Source organism: Mobula birostris, chromosome 2 (genome assembly GCF_030028105.1).
Source record: "Mobula birostris isolate sMobBir1 chromosome 2, sMobBir1.hap1, whole genome shotgun sequence".
Lineage (NCBI taxonomy): Eukaryota > Metazoa > Chordata > Chondrichthyes > Myliobatiformes > Myliobatidae > Mobula > Mobula birostris.
Genome location: NC_092371.1, coordinates 76,557,407 through 76,578,838, shown reverse-complemented (window position 1 = coordinate 76,578,838; position 21,432 = coordinate 76,557,407). Strand labels below are relative to the sequence as shown.

The 21,432-nt window shown below is 41.5% G+C and overlaps 1 protein-coding gene across 1 annotated transcript in view; it reads right to left on the bottom strand.

Moving 5' to 3' along the window:
- Positions 1-2,147: 2,147 nt before the first annotated feature.
- hm13 (histocompatibility (minor) 13) overlaps positions 2,148-21,432 on the bottom strand; it is a 100,138-nt gene continuing 80,853 nt past the window's right edge. Inside the window, exon 12 of the mRNA XM_072243573.1 lies at positions 2,148-5,955. Within this exon, the coding sequence (XP_072099674.1) occupies positions 5,871-5,955 (85 nt within the window). The 3' untranslated portion in view covers positions 2,148-5,870. The remainder of the gene's footprint in view (positions 5,956-21,432) is intronic.

Here is a 21,432-nt window from a genome sequence, read left to right as displayed (position 1 = left end):
CTACCTGCTCCTACCCCACTGAACTCATGTCTTCCTCCCTCAACTCCATTCTACCCCTCTTGGTTCAGTCCCTTCCCACTTACATCCATGACACTTCTCAGCTCTTGAATTCCTCACTAACTTTCAATTCCCTGGCCCTGACGTCCTCATTTTCATCATGTATGTCCAGTCCCTATACACTTCTATCCCCCATCAAGAAAGCCTTAAAGCTCTCTTCTTTCTCAATAAAAGAATCAACCAGTTCCCCTCCACCAACACCCTCCTCCTTCTGGCAGAACCGGTCCTCACCCTCAACAATTTCTCCTTCGGTTCCTCCCACTCCCTCCAGACTTGAGAGGTAGCCATGGGCACCCGCGTGGGTCCCAGCATTATCTGCCTTTTTGTTGGCCGCATTCCATATTCCAAGCCTTTCCCTGCAATGCTTCCCAACTCTCACTCCATTACATCAGTGCTGCTCCATGAGCCCATGCCAAGCTCGTCAATTTCATCAACTTCCACCCTGCCCTTAAATTCACTTGGTCCATTTCTGACACCTCCCTCCCCTTTCTTGATCTCTCATCTCCATCTCTGGAGGCAAGCTGTCAACCAATATCTTTTATAAACTTATAAATTCCACAGCTATCTGGACTATACCTCTTCCTGCCCAGCCTCCTGCAAAAATACTATTCCCTTTTCTCAGTTCCTTCTTCATCTCCACATCACCACTAAACATATCTACCTACCCCTCTCTGCTTCCAGCAGCGATTGCTCCCTTCGCGATTCCCTTGTGCATTTGTCCCTCCGCACTAATCTCCCTCTTTGCATTTATCCCTGCAAGCAGCCCAAGAGATACACACCTGCCCATACACCTCCATTCCAGGTGAGGCAAGACTGCACCTCTGAATCTGTTGGGGTCATCCAGTGCTCTTGACGCAGCCTTCTTGACATTGGTGAGGCCCGTCATAAATAAGGGGACTGCTTCATCAAGCACCTCCACTCCATCCACCAAAAGTGGAATCGCCGGGCAGCCAAACATTTTAATTCCCATTCCAACATGTTGGTCCATAGCCTCCTCTTGTAGCAAAATGAGGCCACCCTCGGGGTGGAGGAGCAACAATTTATATTCCACCTAGGTGGCTTCCAACCTGATGGCATGAATATCGATTTCATTTTTGGTAAAATTCTTTCCCTCCCTATTCCCCACTTGGACTCCTACTTCTTCTTACCTGCCCCTGGGTCCCCTCCTCCTTCCTTTTCGCCTATGGTCCACTCTCCTCTCTTATCAGATTCCTTCTTCTCCAGCCCTATCTTTTCTACCCACCTGGCTTCCCCTCTCTCCCCCTTTTTATTCTGGTATTTTCCCCCTTCCTTTTCAGTCCTGCAGAAGGGCCTCAGCCCAAAACATCAACTGTTTATTCATTTCCATGGATACTGCATGATGTGCAGAGCTCCTCCAGTATTTTGTGTGTTATTGATTTGGATTTCCAGCATCTGCAGACTTTCTCGTGTTTGAAATGTCACTATGAGTAGTTACCTTTATCCCACTCCCAGGACTTGGTATGAAGTGTAATGTCACTTCAGCCACAGCTCACAAGGACGGTGGACGAGCCTCAGACATTTCACTCTGTGGTTTGATTAGACACTACCATTGGCAACCTTAGCCTGAATGTGGGAGAACCCTACTGTTAGGGCATATAGCAAAATATTAACTTCAGCAACTAATCTTTTGACCTGAATCTGGACTGTAGATTAAATTTAAAATGCAGCTCTGGACAGTAGGCTCCTAGAGCCGTAAACTGGAGTTACCTGGAAAACCAGACAATGCCGATTTAATATTTAGTAGTGTGGGTGCGAAGGAGAAGGTATGAAAGTTATATGCAATTCAAAGGAAGCATTGCAGATACATTGTAAACATAGAATTGTCCTTTGATCTTTAGCATATAACATGTCATGTAATGTTGGGTTGAACAAGCCTCTTCCTCCAAAAGGGTCTCAATAAGATGCCTGCTGTCTCATTTTTGTCGAATTAAAGACTGCTTCATATCTACCAGCTATGTCTCTCTGGTGACTTTGTTCAAATTACAACATCTACTATGGGTTTTTCTTTTTGAAGTGATTTTGGTGAACCTTACTAATGACAAGAAATAAATTCAGAGACAGCAGCAATGCTTAGTGAGTATTCAGAGTGGTGCACACCACTGTTTATTGCAAATCAACCACAGCTCCTCCCGAGAGGAACCAATGTTTATTACAATGAGTAAAAGCAAGAGAATGAGGGGTGGGAACAGAGGGCAAGACTTGACAAAATATAAGGTGGTGAACAAACAGCAAAACCAGCTTAAAATTAAACCCCATCCCACCAGGTATTTTAACAACACCTAATCTCCAAAACATACTGTGTATACACTGCAAAGGCGAATCCCCAAATTAAGAACCAGATCAGATAAGGGATTTCCACCCTTCTTGGAGAAAAATATAATTAAAGGGATTCTATTAGCACCACACGAGAGCTTCAGATGCAACATGTAGTCACTTATTCATCATCTTTTTAAAAAAAAAGCTTGGGAGAAGTCAATAAACGAACAACATCCTGCCACACCACAAAAAATTCCATCAAATGCCTGGGATGTTTGTTGCAAATGTGTCTTTTAATGCCTTAAAACATTATGCTCAATCGAGTTTTGGGGCCATGGCAGCACTGAGGAAATCAAGACCAGGTACCCAAGGACAGACTGCACACCTTTGACCAGAAGCAGCAAATTTAGAAAGCAGATTGAACTTGGCAAATTTATGTCCTGGTTTCACACAATCAACTACTACTGGAGCAGCGAATCACTTCCCATTAGTTATTCTGTGCGTTGAGTCAAACAAAGGTGAATTGGTACTAAATTCCAACAGTGAGTGATACTACAATGTTTTTGATGTCGGTGTGTAGTAGTGTAGGACATTTAGAGACACTCATTTTGGGAGGAGACTGTATCACTGAAGATTATTTAATAAACACCATAAAGATTTTGAAGACCATTAAGATTGAAAATATTTTCTATTAAAAGATAACATTAACCCACAAAGTTAAACCAAATAGAATATGTGCTAAGAAAAATATATTTGTAGACCTTCATCATTCTGAAAAGGTAATCTTTTATCAACAGGCAGTAAATATTCAGACCCATGATGTGCTCAGGAGAGAGATACATGGTTAACAGAAGTACAAAGTCTTAATGTTCACTAACTAGTTTCAGAGATAATACTTTTAAAAGTCTCCACCTTATGACATTTATTCAAATTGTGTCCAATGGCCTCAGATATCCAAACCACAATTTTGACGAAAATTTGACATAAAGAATTGCTCCCATTGTTCAAACTCTTAACACTTTGCAAACTTGTCCTTTTCTACTCTTGCACTGTGGTGACTATACGTCATAGCTCAAACATTTTAATACTTAAATCTTTAATCTGCAAAAATTGCTAACTAATGAATGCAAAACAAAAGTTTAAGATGCTGAAGATAACACTGAGGTGTGCAGGTTTCAAATCTGTAAGAAAACAATCTATAAGACAAAATGCAGAATCAGAAAGACTTGCCTCACATTATATGAGAGCCAAGATGCTAAATCACAGCCCTACTACATGGACTAAAAATGATCAACCTTCAGGTTAGATCAGCTCTTTAAAAATTAATGCACCAGGAGTCAGTACTGCGGGACATAATAGGGATGACTGATTGTAAATAGACAGGAGTGTGTAGGTAGTATGGAAAGTTCTAATAGATTTTCTTCACTATAGTCTGGCCACCTAAACCAAGTAGAACTGTGTGAAATTAAAAATCATAAGCCCTTGGTCTTGGGTTGGGTTGGGTTGGGAGTGGAAGTGCTGGGTCTTAATTTTATACCTGAGCTGACCTCTAGGTCATTCGTTTAAATAATCTTTGTTCTCCTTAACTGCTCCTTGCTCTATTACCACTGTTGATAGCTGCTCCAACAGTGTAAGTCTGGGGTTCCCGGACCCCTTGGTTAATAGTAGGAGTCCTGGACATAAAAAAGGTTGGGAACCCGTGGTGTGGAATCTTGCCTCCATTACTTGAGCCAGAGGAACATATTAAGCGTAGCAGCTCAATACACCATCACTGTAACCCAATTCCCTTGCTGAAGAAAGCCAAGTAAAATACAAGGCAAAGAAAAACAAAATCCCCCATGACACTGCAATGTCTCATTATAGATTCAAGAATAACAGAAAATGTTCAGCATGAGACACAATAATACTTGATGTGATTGATTTCTGATATGAAATCAATGTGATGGTGGTCAGTGAAAGGAACAGTGACAATACACTCTGGGTCTTAGAAGAACAAGAGATTATCTCAGAAGTGTGCAAGGTTCTGAGTTAAGTGTAGATATTGAGCTGATTCCTCTAGCTTGAGAATCTAGAAGTAGGGAGCATAGCCTCAATATGGAGTAAACTAAACTCCTTTCATCTCCACACCTCAAAAAAGCCAGTTGATATTAGGAACCAGGGTGAACCTGAGTAGACAGCAGATTATCAGGTCCCTCATTTCACCCACTCAAATCATCAATTCTCATCAGTCAGACACATTGGAACAACAAGTAGGGTAAGGCAGTAATGGGAATACTATCAATCACTGGGAGAAAAGGAAAAAACAAAGCAAGGCAATACAACTGCTTAAATCAGACATGGGTCCCTCCACAATGCTACAGTGCTGCACAAGCATGACATTCCTCTCTACAAGAGTTGAAATACAGTGCTATACAGGGCTTTCCTAGTTAATGAACAAGTTCCACTTTTTAAAAAAAATACAGATGCCCATAAGTTGATTTTATCCATAATTTGGAAAACACACAAATAAAATCACACAGCATGATAACTTTATCTCCACACTATTGTATTAAAATGCTATCAAAAGCACACAAACGATTACTAAAAGTGGAAAGAGAACAAGAGGGACTAGTTCTACTGTACCCTAGCACAAAACTCTGCACATACGTCATTAATAATATTATGGGAGCCTGTTCACAGGTACAGTTGTCCATAAGTCCAGTATTTGTAACATGGAAACAGCCTGTATGACATTAATAGCAGCTGATGTTTAAGTTCTCTGTGAAAATCAAAGCTACAAAAGTACTTATGTGGCAGTTTATCTGGGCATCTTTGTGACGCTATTATATAGTAGCTTGGTTTAAACAAACAAATGCAGGAAAATAAACGGCTCATAAAAAGTGTCTCCAGCATACAGAATATATACAAAATTTCAGTAGGTTACAACAGATTAATTTTAATATTCTCTAATTAAATTTCAGTGTTTCAGGTGTGGCATACGTGCAAGTTTGCAAGCTGTAGCTATTATCAATAGTCAAGTGTTTTAAAAAAATCTTTCATTAAACACTAACCCTCCCCTTTTTAAAAAACACACAGGAATTGAACTGAAAGCAGTCATGTAAAAAACAGCCGAGGTATTTATTTTTTTTAAATAAATACAAATTTTATTACATGAACTAGGTGAACACCTGTCTAAAAATTCAGTTTTCTGCATTTGTTTGTGAAAACAGAAGGTACTGGCGCCTTTGAATTCAAAGTGTCATGATCACTTTAAGCCATTTGAAATAAATTAAAAGATTACAGATAGGCACTGGTGCAACCCCTCAGGTTTCTTCTTCGAAACAATCAGTTGGCACATTCATTGAAAACACCAAGCAGAACTGAGTAACTAGCATCATAGCATGATGTAATGAAATACTTTTGTCCCTCATTAATAGCCAGGGACATAAGACACACATGACCACGTCATTACAATTAGGCATCTGCACAAAATGAACACAGAACAGGGAGCTGGGAACGTTTTTAAAAAACAATCGATTGCGCTGTGGCACGTCCCATTACTGCTCCTTTTTGTTTTCCTTCTGGTCGCCCTTGGTTTCATCCAAAGTTGCTTTGTCAGGGATGTCAGCCTTTTCTTCATACCTGCAGTAGAGATGATAGGAAAGTTAAGGCATTCTGTAAAAGTTTACTCATTCAGTACTGAGACTTTCAGAACTGCTGGCTCTTCACCCAGAACCATAGCATTTTAAGAGTGGGAAACGGTGATTCAGCATGATGCTCAATTCACAGGATTCCTGCCTCCCCAGACATCTCAACTAGACAACAGCCAGGAACAGAAACAACTGCTGAAACTGAGACAGAAAACCAATGGTGCCCACCGTCCACACTTCCCAAGTTCAAATGATTAGATTAAAAAATAGCTTTATTTGTCACTGATACATCAAAACATAGCGAAATGTACCATTTTGCATCAAAGCAAATCAGTGATGATTATGCTGCCCCCAAGTGTCACTGGCAAATGTTCCATCAATAACATACTCACTAACCCTAACCATACATCTTTGAGAAGTGGGAGGAAACCAGGGCACCAGGAGAAAACTCACACAGTCACGGGGGGATCGTACACACTTTTTACAGACAGTGGCATGGACTAAACCCATTCTTACAGCTGGCACTGTAATTAGAAAAGGGAGTTTATCCAGAAGTCAGAATGAACGAAAGTACCATTGATTGTGTGGATAGTCAGAGGCTTTTTTCCAGGGATGAAGTGGCTAGCACGGGAGGGCACAGTTTTAAGGTGCTTGTAAGTAGGTACACAGGAGATGTCGTGGTAGGTTTTGTTTTGTTTTTTTTTAATGCAAAGAGTAGTAAGTGCATGGAATGGGCTGCCAGCGACAGTGGTGGAGGCAGATACGATAGGGTCTTTTAAGAGACTCCTGGACAGGTACATGGAGCTCAGAAAAATAGAGGGCTATGGGTAATCCTAGGTAATTTCTAAGGTAAGGACTTGTTCGACACAGCTTTGTGGGCTGAAGGGCCTGTATTGGGCTGTAGGTTTTCTATGCTTCTATAGTACCCTCAGTGAATTTAGACCAGGAGACTGCAAATGCAACTCCTGTTAACACATGAAATAACCTAACTGCTTCATAGTACATGAACTAAATATTTCATGTCACTGCCATTAATGACATGAAATGACACAAAGGACACCACGGTAGTGGAGAGTTAACGTAATGCTTTACAGCACCAGCTATAACACCGAGGCTCAATTCATGTTGCTGTTTGTAAGGAGTTTGGATGACCACATAGGTTTCCTCCAGGAGACCTGGTTTCTTCCCACAGTCTAAATATATACAAAATTAGCATTAGCAGGTTATGAGCATGCTATCTTGGCACTGGAAGCATGGCAACACTCGTGGGCTGCCCCCACCACATCTCAGACTGCATTGGTTGTTGATGCAAACAATGCATTTCACTGCAGGTTTCAATGTACATGCTCCCTTAAACACTAAGTCCTACAAAAAGTAGTGGATACAGCCCAGTCCATCATGCATTAAGTCCTCCCAACCACTGAGCACATCTAGATGAAACGCTGTCACAGGAAAGCAGCATCCATCATCAGAGACCCCCACCACCTGTGACATGCTCTCTTCTTACTGCTGCCATCAGGAAGGTGGTACGGGAGCCTCAGTGCTCACACTACCAGGTCCAGGAACAGTTACTAGCTGTCAATCATCATGCTCTCGAACCAAAGGGATTAACTTTACTTGCCACATTACTGCACTGCTCCCATAACCTAAGGACTCACTTTTAGGGACTCTTCATCTTATGTTCTCAATACTTATTATTATATCTTTGTTTCGTATTCGCAATTTGTTGTCTTCCGCACTCAGGCTGAATGCCCTAGTTGGACAGTCTTTCACTGATTCTGTTATGGTTATTATTCTATAAATTTATTGAAGATGCCCACAAGAAAATGAATTTCTAGGTTGTATATTGGGACACGTGTACTTTGATAATCAAATTTTACTTTGAACAAAGAAAGACCTGACGCAGACTGGGAGACCGTTTCGCTGAACACGTACGCTCTGTCCACCAGAGAAAGCAGGATCTCCCCGTAGCCACACATATTAATTCCACGACCCATTCCCATTCTGATCCATGGCCTCCTCTACTGTCAAGATGAAGCCACACTCAGGTTGGAGGAACAACACCTTATATTCCGTCTGGGTAGCCTCCAACCTGATGGCATGAACATTGACTTCCCTAACTTCCATTAATGCCCATTAATAATTTATTATTAATTTATCTTCCCCCCTTCTTTCTCTCTTTTTTCTCCCTCTGTCCCTCTCACTATAACTCCTTGCCTGTTCTCCATCTTCCTCTGGTGCTCCTCTCCTCCCATCCCATGATTCTCTGGGGGAGTGGCCAGGGTTAGTCGGGGTGTGCCTAGGGTTTGTGGGGGTGTGGCATGATCTCTGGGATGTGCCGAGGGTTTGTGGGGGTGTGTGCCCCCTTGGACTTTAGGATTAGGTTTGAGTGTTGGGCTGGTGGATGTATATGTGTGACTGGGATAGGTAAGGCTGCAGAGTTTGGAGTGGTGATGTATGAGGTGCTATTGGGCTTAGGCTTGTGTGGTGAAGCTAGGTGAATCTGGCCCATGCCTTTCATTATCGTGGTCCGACACCACTTGGTTCAATGGACCGGGTGTGCACTGGGACACATCATCAGTAATGCATCCTCGGATCATGGGGTGTTTCGGGTCCCTTCTTCAGCCTTGTATCCCTTTTGCCAAACAATTTTCCAGCTCTTAGCTCCATCCCTCCCCCTCCCGTCTTCTCCTATCATTTTGGATCTCCCCCTCCCCCTTTCAAATCTCTTACTATCTCTTCTTTCAGTTAGTCCTGATAAAGGGTCTCGGCCCGAAACGTCGACTGTACCTCTTCCTATAGATGCTGCCTGACCTGTTCCATTCCACCAGCATTTTGTCTGTGAAGCTTAATTCTGAATGTTTTGCTAACCTTTGATCTATTTTAAGTGATGCACCAAGCGGTAACATTTAACTCCTAATGCTGCAGTGTGCATTTAACTAGTTTAGGGCAAGTCTTTTTTTTAAATTGGGGATGGGCTTGGCTTTTGCTCATCTGTGTTGATTCTCTCAATTTAGGTAAATTTTATGTTAGCAGCTGCAGTTCTGAGCTAGTCAGGGGAAAGGAACCCAAAGATGTCATGCCTAACATTGATCTAGTGATATCTACTGAGAGATTATATGTGTGGAGAAATGCCAAGGACAAGCTGCCCATGCCAAGTTTGAATACAAGAAGCTTCAATCCAGCTACCTGCCCACAATCCTATCAAGTCTCAACCTAAGCTTTTGAGATTCAATGGTAAAGATAGGGAAGGAAAGTCCAAAAGACAGATTTGTTCTTGTGGTACAGAGCTCCAGTGAGGAAATAGCAGTCAAAGTTGGACTCCTGGACTAGTACAATGTCAGATTTTATCCAAATCACAGCTCTTTGTCAGATTTAGAACACAATACAAAAAGAAATATAGGATGTTGCCCAAACTGTCAGCTGTTTACTCCCCTCAATAGCTGCTGTCTGGTTTGCTGAGTTCCTCCAGCATTTTGTGTGTGTTGCTCAAAGATTTCCAACATCTAAAGAATCTTGTGTTTAGGATGTGGAATTATTTCTCGGCATCCAATGCCTGCAACAATTCAAGTTGAAATTCTTGACCCTTACTCAAAACCTTTATGGTTCAGCTTTACCAACCACGCAAGCTCACCAACACTCAAATTTCTGTTGCCCATATCTAGCCTCTTGTTCATCAGATATTCACCTCCCCTTTTCAGCCTTTTGTACCATTCAATGAGATCTGTGACAACAACAACCTTGCACTCAATGTCAGTAAGACCAAAGAACTGATTGTGGACTTCACGGAAGGGGAAATCCGAAGAACACATATCAGCTTCAAGTTTCTGGGTGCCAACATCTTTGAAGATCTATCCTGGGACCAACATATTGATGCAATTATGAATTAGGCACACCAGCATCTACATTTAATTAGGAGATTAAGAAGATTTGGTAACAAATTTCTATAGATTTGTCACCTGGTATGGTAAATGTAATGTACAGAATCAAAAAAAGCTGCAGAAGTTTGTAGACTCAGCCAGCTCCATCATGGTCACTAGTCTCCCTACTTCTTCAAAGTAACCTTCTTCTTCAAGGACCTCTTCAAATGCGATGTCTCAAAGTAGCGGCATTCATCACGAAGGACCGCACCATCCAGGCCATGCCCTCTTCTCATTACTACTATCAGAAAGGAGCCTGAAGACACACACTCAACATTTTAGGAACAGCTTCTACCCCTCTGCCATTGCACTTCTGACTGATCCATGAACCCACGAGCAGTACCCCACCTTTTGCTCTCTTTTATGCATTACTTTTTTAATATATTTCTTATTGTAACTTGTCATAATTTTTTACGTAATGCACTGTATTGCTGCTGCAAAACAACAAATTTCACAACATATGTCAGTGATAATAAACCTGATTCTGATTTTCTGAGAGAGTAGTGAATCTGTGAAATTCTCTGCCCAGGGAAGCAGTGAAAGCTACCTCATTAAGTATATTTAAAGTAGAGTTAGATATTATTGCTATTTAAAGCTACACAGGCACAACAGAACCAACAAAAAAAAAAACTTCCAATGGCTTCTCTGTTTGGAGATAACTAACATTAACAGAGCAAAAACTCTTGCTCCAAAATAGTACACATCAGGAAAAAGTCAATGCCAAACAAGAGGTCGTGATACATATTGGTACTAACAACATAGTTAGGAAAAGGGAGGAGGTCCTAAAAGCAGGCTACAGGGAGTTAGGAAGGAAGTTGAGAAGCAGGACCTCAAAAGGTAGTCATCTCGGGATTACTGCCTGTGCCACGCGACAGTGAGTATAGGAATAGAATGAGGTGGAGGTTAAATGTGTGGCTGAGGGATTGGAGCAGGGAGCAGGGATTCAGATTTCTGGATTACTGGGGCCGCTTCTGGGGCAGACATGACCTGTACAAAAAAGACAGGTTACACTTGAATCCAAGGGGGACCAATATCCTGGCAGGGAGGTTTGCTAAGGCTATTGGGGAGAGTTTAAACTAGACTTGCTGTGGGGGGGGGGGGGGGGGCGGGAACCAAACTGATGAGACGGAGGAAGGCTCACAAATAGAGAAAGCTTGGAGACAGTGTGGGAGGGAGGATAGGCAGGTGATAGAGAAGGGATACGCTTAGACCGATGGCTTGAGATGTGTCTATTTTAATGCAAGGAGTATCAATAACAAAGCGGATGAGCTTAGAGCATGTATCAGTACTTGGAGCTATGATGTGTGGCCATTACAAAGACTTTGATGGCTTAGTGGCACTTGGCTATACTGGGTGTTGTTTTATAGACCACCCAATAGTAACAGGGACATTGAGGAGCAGATAGGGAGACAGATTCTGGAAAGGTGTAATAACAACAGGGTTCTTGTGGTGGGAGATTTTAATTTCCCAAATATTGATTGGCATCTCCCTAGAGCAAGGGGTTTAGACGGGGTAGAGTTTGTTAGGTATGTTCAGGAAGGTTTCCTAACACAATACATAGATAAGCCTACAAGAGGAGAGGCTGAACTTGATCTGGTATTGGGAAATGACCCTGGTCAGGTGTCAGGTCCCTCAGTGGGAGAGCATTTTGGAGATAGTGATCACAATTCTATCTCCTTTACCATAGCACTGGAGGGGGACAGTAACAGACAAGTTTGGAAAGCATTTAATTGGAGTAAGGGGAAATATGAAGCTATCAGGCAGGAGCTTGGAAGCATAAATTGGAAACAGATGTTTTCAGGGAAATGTATGGCAGAAATGTGGCAAACGTTCAGGGGATATTTGTGTGGCATTCTGCATAGGTACGTTTCAATGAGACAGGGAAAGGATGGTGGTGTACAAATGCTGCTGAAAATCTAATCAAGAAGAAAAGCAAATTTTACGAAAGGTTCAAAAAAACTAGGTGATGATAGAGATCTAGAAAATTATAAGGCTAGCAGGAAGGAGCTTAAGAATGAAATTAGGAGAACCAGAAGGGACCATGAGAAGGCCTTGGTGAACAAAATTAAGGAAAACCTCAAGGCATTCTACAAGTATGTGAAGAGCAAGAGCATAAGATGTGAGAGAATAGGACCAATCAAGTGTGACAGTAGAAAAGTGTGTATGGAACCAGAGGAGACAGCAGAGGTACTTAATGAACACTGAAGCAAAGTATTCATTACAGAAAAGGATCTTGGCAATTGTAGGGATGACTTATAGCGGACTGAAAAGATTGAGCATATAGACATTAAGGAAGAGGATATGCTGAAGCTTTTGGAAAGCATCAAGTTGGATAAGTCTCGGGACCGGATGAGATGTACCCCAGGCTACTGTGGGAGGTGAGGGAGGAGGTTGTTGAGCCTCTGGCAATGATCTTTGCAACATCAATGGGGATGGGAGAGGTTCCAGAGTATTGGAGGGTTGCAGATGTTGTTCCCTTATTCAAGAAAGGGAGTAGAGATAGCCCAGGAAATTATAGACCAGTGAGTCTTACTTCAGCGGTTGGTAAGTTGATGGAAAAGATCCTGAGGGACAGGATTTATGAACATTTGGAGAGCCATAATATGATTAGGAATAGTCAGCATGGCTTTTTCAAAGGCAGGTCGTGCCTTACAAGCCTGATTGAATTTTTTGAGGATGTGACTAAACACGTTGATGAAGGTAGAGCAGTAGCTGTATTGTATATGGATTTCAGCAAGGTATTTGATAAGGTACCCCATGCAAGGCTTATTGAGAAAGTAAGGAGGCATGGGATCCAAGGGGACATTGCTTTGTGGATCCAGAATTGGCTTGTCCACAGAAGGCAAAGAGTGGTTGTAGACGGGTCTTATTCTGCATGGAGGTTGGTGAACAGTGGTGTGCCTCAGAGATCTGTTCTGGGACCCCTTCTCTTCGTGATTTTTATAAATGACCTGGATGAGGAAGTGGAGGGATGGGTTAGTAAAGTTGCTGATGACACAAAGGTTGGGGGTGTTGTGGATAGTGAGGAGGGCTGTCAGAGATTATAGCGGGACATCAATAGGATACAAAACTGGGCTGAAAAGTGGCAGGTGGAGTTCAACCAGGCTAAGCGTAAGGTGGTTCATTTTGGTAGGTGAAATATGATGGCAAATATAGCATTAATGGTAAGACTCTTGGCAGTGTAGAGGATCAGAGGGATCTTGGGGTCAGAGTCCACAGGACACTCAAAGCTGCTGCGCAGGTTGACTCTGTGGTTAAGAAGGCATATGGTGCATTGGCCTTCATCAACCATGGGATTGAGTTCAAGAGCCGAGAGGTAACGTTACTGCTATACAGGACCCTGGTCAGACCCCACTTGGAGTACTGTGCTTAGTTCTGGTCACCTCACTACAGGAAGGATGTGGAAACTATGGAAAGGGTGCAGAGGAGATTTACAAGGATGTTGCCTGAATTGCAGAGCATGCCTTATGAGAACAGGTTGAGTGAACTCGGCCTTTTCTCCTTGGAGTGACAGAGGATGAGAGATGACCTGATAGGGGTGTACAAGATGAGAGCCACTGATCGTGTGGATAGTCAAGAGGCTTTTTCCCCAGGGCTGAGACGCCTAACACAAGAGGGCACAGTTTTAGGGTGCTTGGAAGCAGATACAGAGGAGATATCAGGGGTAAGTTTTTTTTAAAAATGCAGAGAGTGGTGAGAGCGTGGAATGGGCTGCCAGCCACAGTGGTGGAGGTGGATACGATAGGATCTCTTAAGAGACTCCTGGATAGGTACATGGAGGTCAGAAAAATAGAGGGCTATGGACAACCCTAGGTAATTTCTAAAGTAATACATGTTCGGCACAGCATTGTGGGCCAAAGGGCCTGTATTGTGCTGTAGATTTCCTATGTTTCTAAGAGTCAGAAAATGTGATAAATACCCATCATTACAAGTAAAGAAAAATTTAAAGCCGAGCTCAGATTTCATACTACCACTTCACTATGATTCTGATTTTTTTAAAATCGTGTTGTAAAAAAAGACAACTGTTCAAAGATGTACTTGGGGTCTTTGAATAGGTACCATGACATTTTCACATCTAAACTTGAGGGAATTAAAACTATAGCTCTCAGAAAATGCATAACACTTAAAGTACTGTGCAAAAGTCTTAAGCACACCTTAAAAAATTCTGTAAGTTAGTGGAGTGACAGTGGAGGCCAATTCTCTGGATGCTTTCAAGAAAGAGTTAGATAGAGCTCTTAATGATAGCGGAGTCAAGGGATATGGGGAGAAGGCAGGAACGGGGTACTGATTGTGGATGATCAGCCATGATCACAGTGAATGGTGGTGCTGGCTCAAAGGGCCGAATGGCCTACTCCTGCACCTATTGTCTATTTCATTAGCCCACACAGTATGATCTTTCACTGTAGAGGTACTTCCAACATCTGACTGACATCTACCATGACAATGGGAACAGAGTGGAAGCCACATATACAGCACTGGCAAAAGTCTTAGGCATGCTAATTTTTTAAAATATGGTTTCAGATGGTGCCTCCACAGAGCCCTGATCTCAATCAACATCACTGAGGCTGTCTGGGATTACCTACTGAGACAGAAGCAAGTAAGGCAACCAAAGTCTGCAGAACAACTATAGCAAGTTCTCCTACCTACCAGTCGATTTTCTTATAATACTGCACAATTTAATAGACCTGATGCATTTTTAACAGCAAAGGGTAGTCACACCAAATATTGATTTGGTTTAGCTTTTTTTCACTGCTTACTGCTCATTAGTTTTTTCTTGATATTTAGAAACTTTTTATAACATTCATTACCCCTGCAAGCAATGTTCCAGCTCATATCTACTCTCTGCTCAAAGTTTTTCCTCATATTCTCCTCAAAACCACTGGTCAAAATTATAAATCTGTAAACTCTTATCCTTAAAACAAACTCATTCCCACACTAAATCCTCCTGTAACTAACCATGCCCATATTCTCATCACTTCCACGACCTACCTGCACAAGGGTCGATCTGCAATCAAATACTCTAGCAACACCATTTTGGGATTCGAAAGGAAACCAGATCTGCCAGGGGAGTGCATGTATCACAGGGAAAGCATGTAAACTCCACACTGACAGCACTGGAGATCAGCTTTGAATGTGAGCTACTGGAGCTGAGAGAGAGCAATTTAACCATTCTTTTGGCCCTATGTAAATAGTTTCCCTCTATTCACCAGCCGTCACCTTGTTTAACAAACATCCTATAGCTGATTCTGTTAATTTTATATATAAATCATTGGGCAACCTCATGCATTGGACGAGGTATCAGAATCAGATTTAATAACACCAACGTATGTTGGGAAATTCGTTGTTTTGCAGTAGCAGTACAATGTAATACAAAATAATAAAAGACTGAATTACATTAAATATATATTAAAAACATATTAAATAAGTAGTGGAAGAAAGAAGTGAGATAGTATTCATGGATTCAGTCCCCATTCAGAAATCTGATGGCAGAGGGGAAGAAGTTGTTCTGAATCGTTGAGCATGTGCCTTCAGGCCCCTGTAACTCCTCCCTGATGGTAACAATGAGAAGAGGGCATGTTGTGGGTGATGGAGATTCTTAATGATGGATGCCACCTTTTTGAGGCATTGCTCCTTGAAGGTGTCCTAGATGCTGGGAGGCGATTGCCCATGACGAAGTTGACTGAATTTACCAATTGCTGTACTTATTTCAATCCTGTGTCGTGCTGCCACCCTCATACCAGACGGTGATGTAGCCCACAAGAATGCTTTCCATGATACATCTGTAGAAATCTGAGAATGTTTTTGGTGACATAGCAAATATCCTCAAACGCCTAATGAAATATAGCCGCTGCCATGCCTTCTTTGTTAACTGTATTGATATGTTGGACCCAGGAGAGATGCTCAGAGATGCTGACACCCAGGAATTGGAAATTGCTCACTCTTTCCACTTTTGATCCCTCTATGAGGACTGGTGAGTGTTCTGTCATTTTACCCTTTCTGAAGTCCATAATCTACCTACTTTTTACACCCCTCCCTAACAAGAGATTCACTGAATAGACAAATTCAACAACAGTAGGAAATATAAACAAAATCTTAAATAAATAATGCTTCAGATACTTTGCCTCTTGTTAACTACTGTGGGTGAACTGTCCATACAAAAAGCTACTTCCTTCACTGCATTTCCAGTTGAGTCAGTATCAAGTGCCAAGTTGCAAACACAAAGTAATTAATTATCAGTGTATCAGACAGCTACCACATTAATATATTTGACTCCTACTTTCAAGCTTACAGCAATTAAGTAGCTCATTAAAATTAATGTTGTGATCCATTTGATATTACAACCAGATTCCTCTTTAATAAGTATAAATGCAAGAGAAATGTTTAACTAAATAATTTATCATTTGGAAAAGGTTAGTTAATATCTCAATTTTTTTGTAAGACTATCTTTATTATTTACCTTTCTCAACCACTTAACTTGCTTTCTCACCTCGCTATGCATTACTGGCTTTATTTCAAAAATGCAGCTTTTATAACCATATAACATGGTGCTCATTTTCTTCTGGAATCGTGAAATCACTTGAAAGTTTAAATAATTTGGGGCCTGGCTTCATCTCTTTCAGAGCGTTTACTTTTAACTGGAGATAACTCTTGTTTGACTGTGCTTTCCTCCACTTGCAGATGTCTGGGCATCGGAGGCAAATGGAATACAAGAAAGCATAAAAGAAATCCACCCACCCACCCCAATCCCCCTACCAGAATTGAAAAGTTTAAGATTTGTTGAAAGGAAAGGAATGGGTCCATCTTCAAATGGGAACACAGAAAGCACTTTGGTACATCATGTGCGCTCACTAGTAGGACAACTGAAGGCAAATTTTACCAAACCACCCGCTCCATAACTCAACATTCTACTAGAGATATTAACCACTTATAACGTTATTAATATACAGTACTGTATTTGTCAACATGGAGTGTTGGACAGGTGGCAGAGAAAGTGTGTCAGGGACATGTTTGGCATGGGTGCACACACAGCCAGCCCTGAGACTCCAGGCCAGGTAATTTTATTCATAACAATTGGTTTATAGATCATTACAGAATGTCTCTCTGGTGTTTCCCACTCTTTCTCCTCTTCCTTCCCCTTCTCCCAACCATGATCCCCCTCTCCCTGCCCCCTTCTCGTTCTCAGTCCACAACAGAGACCCATAGCAAAATAGGTTTATCATCACTCACGTATGTCATGAATTTTTTTTTGCGGCAGCAGTACAAAGCAATACATAAAATTACTACAGTACTGTGCAAAAGTCTTAGGCACCATATATATACCATTTAATGAGACCATGCCATGGCCCTGACTGTCACCTCAACTCTGCATTTCCATTTACTCTCAAACTATTCAGCCCCTTATCCAAAATCCATTGATTTCTGGCTTTAAGATATTCAAAGTTTGCTTCCACCGTCCTTTGAAGAGTGTTCCAAAGACTCTCAACCCTCCAAGAAAATAATTCACCGCAATCCACTTAAAAGTCCAAGTCTTTGCCTTTAAGTAGCCACTCCTAGTTATAGATTCTCTCAAATGGAAACATTCTCTCTGTATCTACTATCAGTACTTGACATGTTTCATTTAAGTCATTCCAGCAAATACAAGCTGAGCCGGCCTGACCTTTCCAGCTAGCAACCTGGTAAAACCACCCTGAATTGCTCCAGCACATTAGATTAGATTAGATTATGAGGACACTCAGTCCTCGTTTATCATCATTTAGAAATGCAAGCATTAAAAAATAATACAATGTTCCTCCAGTATGATATCATAGAAACACAAGACATTAATATCATAATGTTGTTCAGCATTGCAAGAAGTCAGGAATACCTAACCCACTGCTGCTCCATGAACTCTCACAGGACTATAAGAGACTTGCCTGTGACAGAGGAAGTTATGCTTTTGCAGCATCAAACCAACAATGTACTATAAAGCTGGAGAATAAACCTCCCTCATTATATACTCAATTAGACCACAGGAAATGCACAGGCCATTTGGCCCATCAAACCTGCTCTACCATTCCATCACAGCTGATTTATTTTCTCTCTCAACCCCATTCTCCTCCCTTCTCCTCATAACCTTTGATGCCCTTACTAATCAAGGAGCTATCAATCTCCACTTTAAATACACCCAATGACTTGGACCACAACCATCTGTGGCATGAATTCCAGATTCACCACCTTCTGGTTAAAGAAATTCCTTCTAATCTAATTACTAAATGGATATCCTTCATTCTGAGATTGTGCCTCAGCTCCTAGACTAGTTTCCACTATTGGAAACATCCTACCACATATATTCTAGTCCTCTTGAAATTAATGCTAACCATTGCATTTGCCTTTCTTGCTATCAACTCAATCTTTAGAGGATCCTGCACTAGGACTCCTAAATCCTTTTGTATCTCAACTTATGAATTTGCTCCCCATTTAGAAAATAATTTCTTTCTACCAGAGTGCATGACCATACACTTCCTTACATTGTATTCCATCTGCCACTTAACTTTCCCATTTACTTGCTGTATGTAAACACAAGACAGCAGATGCTGGAAACACTGAGGAAAACACACAAAATACTGAGGAACTCAGCAAGTCAAGCAGCACCTATATAGGGGAATAAACAGTTGATGTTTCAGGTACAACCCTTCATCAGGACTCTCAGCCTCAATGACCTCAAAGATCTTTTAGTCACTGCAATAATCTTAAAAATAAAAACCATCACCTTTACCTCAATCACTAAGTGGCAAAGATCCACCAATTCTTCCTAATCTCCTTTATTCCAAAGACAACAGCTTGGCCTGTGTCTTGTCTCGTTTCTTCTAAACTATATTTCCCTGGTACAAAATAAAAACAAAAAATTTTGTATGTACTCATCAGATCAGACCACATCTGACAAAGGTGTCTGACATGAAGCTTTAGAAGTGTTTCTCTTCCCACAGATGCAGCCTGGCCTGCTGAGATTTCCATCTCCTGTTTTTAATTTACATTTCCAACATCCTTAGACTGATCGATTTATACTGCTCCAACCTTGCTTGGGTTACTGGCTCCAGACCAAACTCCTGCTTTCTTCATGGGAGAGGACTCTGTGGTTCATGTTCAGTGTATTATTTGTGTACTTTTCTATTTACTGTTTGCACGATTTGTTCCTGTTTTATACAGTGGGCATTTGTCCATTTTGGCTGTCTGGAGTTTTTTGTGAATTTTGTTGTTTCTTTGTTTTGTGGCTGCCCGCAAGAAGATGAATCTCAAGGTTGTATATAATTCAAGGATTCAAGATTGTTTAATGTCATTTCCTGTACACAAGTGTAAGGAGAATGAAATAATTGTTACTCCAGACCCAATGCAGCACAAAAAAACAAAAGATAAAGAACACGATAATAATAATTTAAAAAGTACAATAGGTATAGATACACAAGATAGTTTATGTACATAGATTGATTGTATGTCCACAATGTGACACCAGGCGGTTCATAGGTGACTGATGGGAAATAATAAAGTAGTGGTAGAGTTAGTGCATGGAGGTGTTGATCAGCCTCACTGCTCGGGGAAACTGTTTTTGAGTCTGTTGGTGCTGGATGCTATGTGGCCTCCTCTCTGATGAGAGGGGGTCAAACAATCCATGAACAGGTGTGTGGGATCCTTTATGATGTTACTGGCCCTTTACCGACACCTTTCTGTATACATGCCCTTGACACATACTTTAATAAATTTACTTTGAAACTTTGAATAGTTATCAATGCTCTACTGAGCAAACATTGAAGTTTAGTGACTGAAATTAAGATTTCTAGAACTTAACCAGATGGATAAAGAATTTTTCTTATTTTAGGTAAACTCAATTTCATTATTAGGACCAACTTTGTTGAATTATTCAGCACACAGAGGGAATTAACCATCAGGAATTAGGAGGCATTGCTAAACCTGAACCTCTTGAATGAGGAGCAGTTGTTAAGCTGTAAATCACAGTCTTGTGATTCCATAAATACTGTATGTACAGTACTGTATAATCAGGTACATATATAGCTAGGGTACAAGACTCTTGCACAGTACTGTAGTAATGTTATTCATTGCACTGTACTGCTGTCGCAAAACAAAAACAAATTTCATGACATACGTGAGTGATGATAAACCTGATTCTGATATGGGTCTCTATCGTGAACTAAGAGGGGGAAGGGGACAGGGAGAGGGGCATCATGGTTGGGGAAAAGAGAAAGGAGAGGGAAGTGAGTGGGAAGCACTGGAGAGAAGCTGTAATTAATTTAGAATCAAATGACCTTGCCTGGTGTGTCAGGGTTGGGTGTCTGCACCAGTGCCAGCCCACCCCTGACACTCCTCCTCTGCTACCTGTCCCACACCCCTGCTGTGGTGCTCCACCCTCACCATTCCCAACATCCTTTGCTCCCACCAGCTTGACAAACTCACTCTCTGCTCCACATTGACTAATACAGCAACTGTACATACAATGGAAGTTATGGTAGTGGTTTAGTGGACAATGTTATTGATTTCTCACAACTGTCTTCAACATCTGGAAGCAGATGTTGAAACACACCCATTCACAACACAAATCAGTGCAGTTGATGCAGGATGTTCATGCTAAAGGATTAGCAATTAAAGTACCAATCTTGCTACCTGAAAAATCGCAGGCAAGCTTTGCTGAGAGCACATTAAGGTCATGCATCTGAAGCTATGACTTAAATGGATTAAAAGCCCCTCCTTCAAATGAAGAGCAAATTAAAAATCAAACCATACACAAAGGGAAAAAAACACACACACACACACAAGTCTAAGTAGCTTGTACTGCATCAGCATGCTGGATATATCACTATACAGGCAAAGCGTTGCAAGAAGTCATGAATACCTGACCCGTTGCTGCTCCACAAGCCCTCTCACAGGACTACATGGGGCTTGGGTTCGTCCGCCTGCGGCGGGGGGAGTTAGGCTTTTGCTGCATAGAGTTGGCCAGACTAGCAGGGGAGCCCGAAACAGTGGGGAAATGGGTGAGCCTTGGCGTGTGTGGCAAGACCTCAGCTGAAGACTCGTAGCTGATTAACAGAACAGAAAATGGAGGAAAGGGATAGGATAAGAGAAAGAACAAAAGAGGAAGCTTCATTAAGAAAAAGAGAATAAACAATTTATTAAGTGCAAATACAGAATCCTCAGCAAAGAAATACAAACCTGACCCATTCCAAATTTGGATCCTAGAATCAGCACCGGAAAGAAATCTCAATCTTTCAATGCCCCAGGCTCAGGATATCCACTGAGGCCAAAATTGAAATGCAGAAATTTTGAGAAAGATATTAAATATGAAGGTCACATTAACCAATAATTTGCCACCTCAGAATATGCAGCTAGGAATGGAGAGCAAGCACAGGATCATCCTGTATTCCCCACTCTGAAACATTACATTATCCATTGTACTGGAAATCACAGAGATGCGCAAACTTTGTATTTGACACTGCAATCCATTCCAAAATTGACTTTGCTCAATTTTGTTCCGAGGTTCCAAAAGACTGGAGTAGATATTC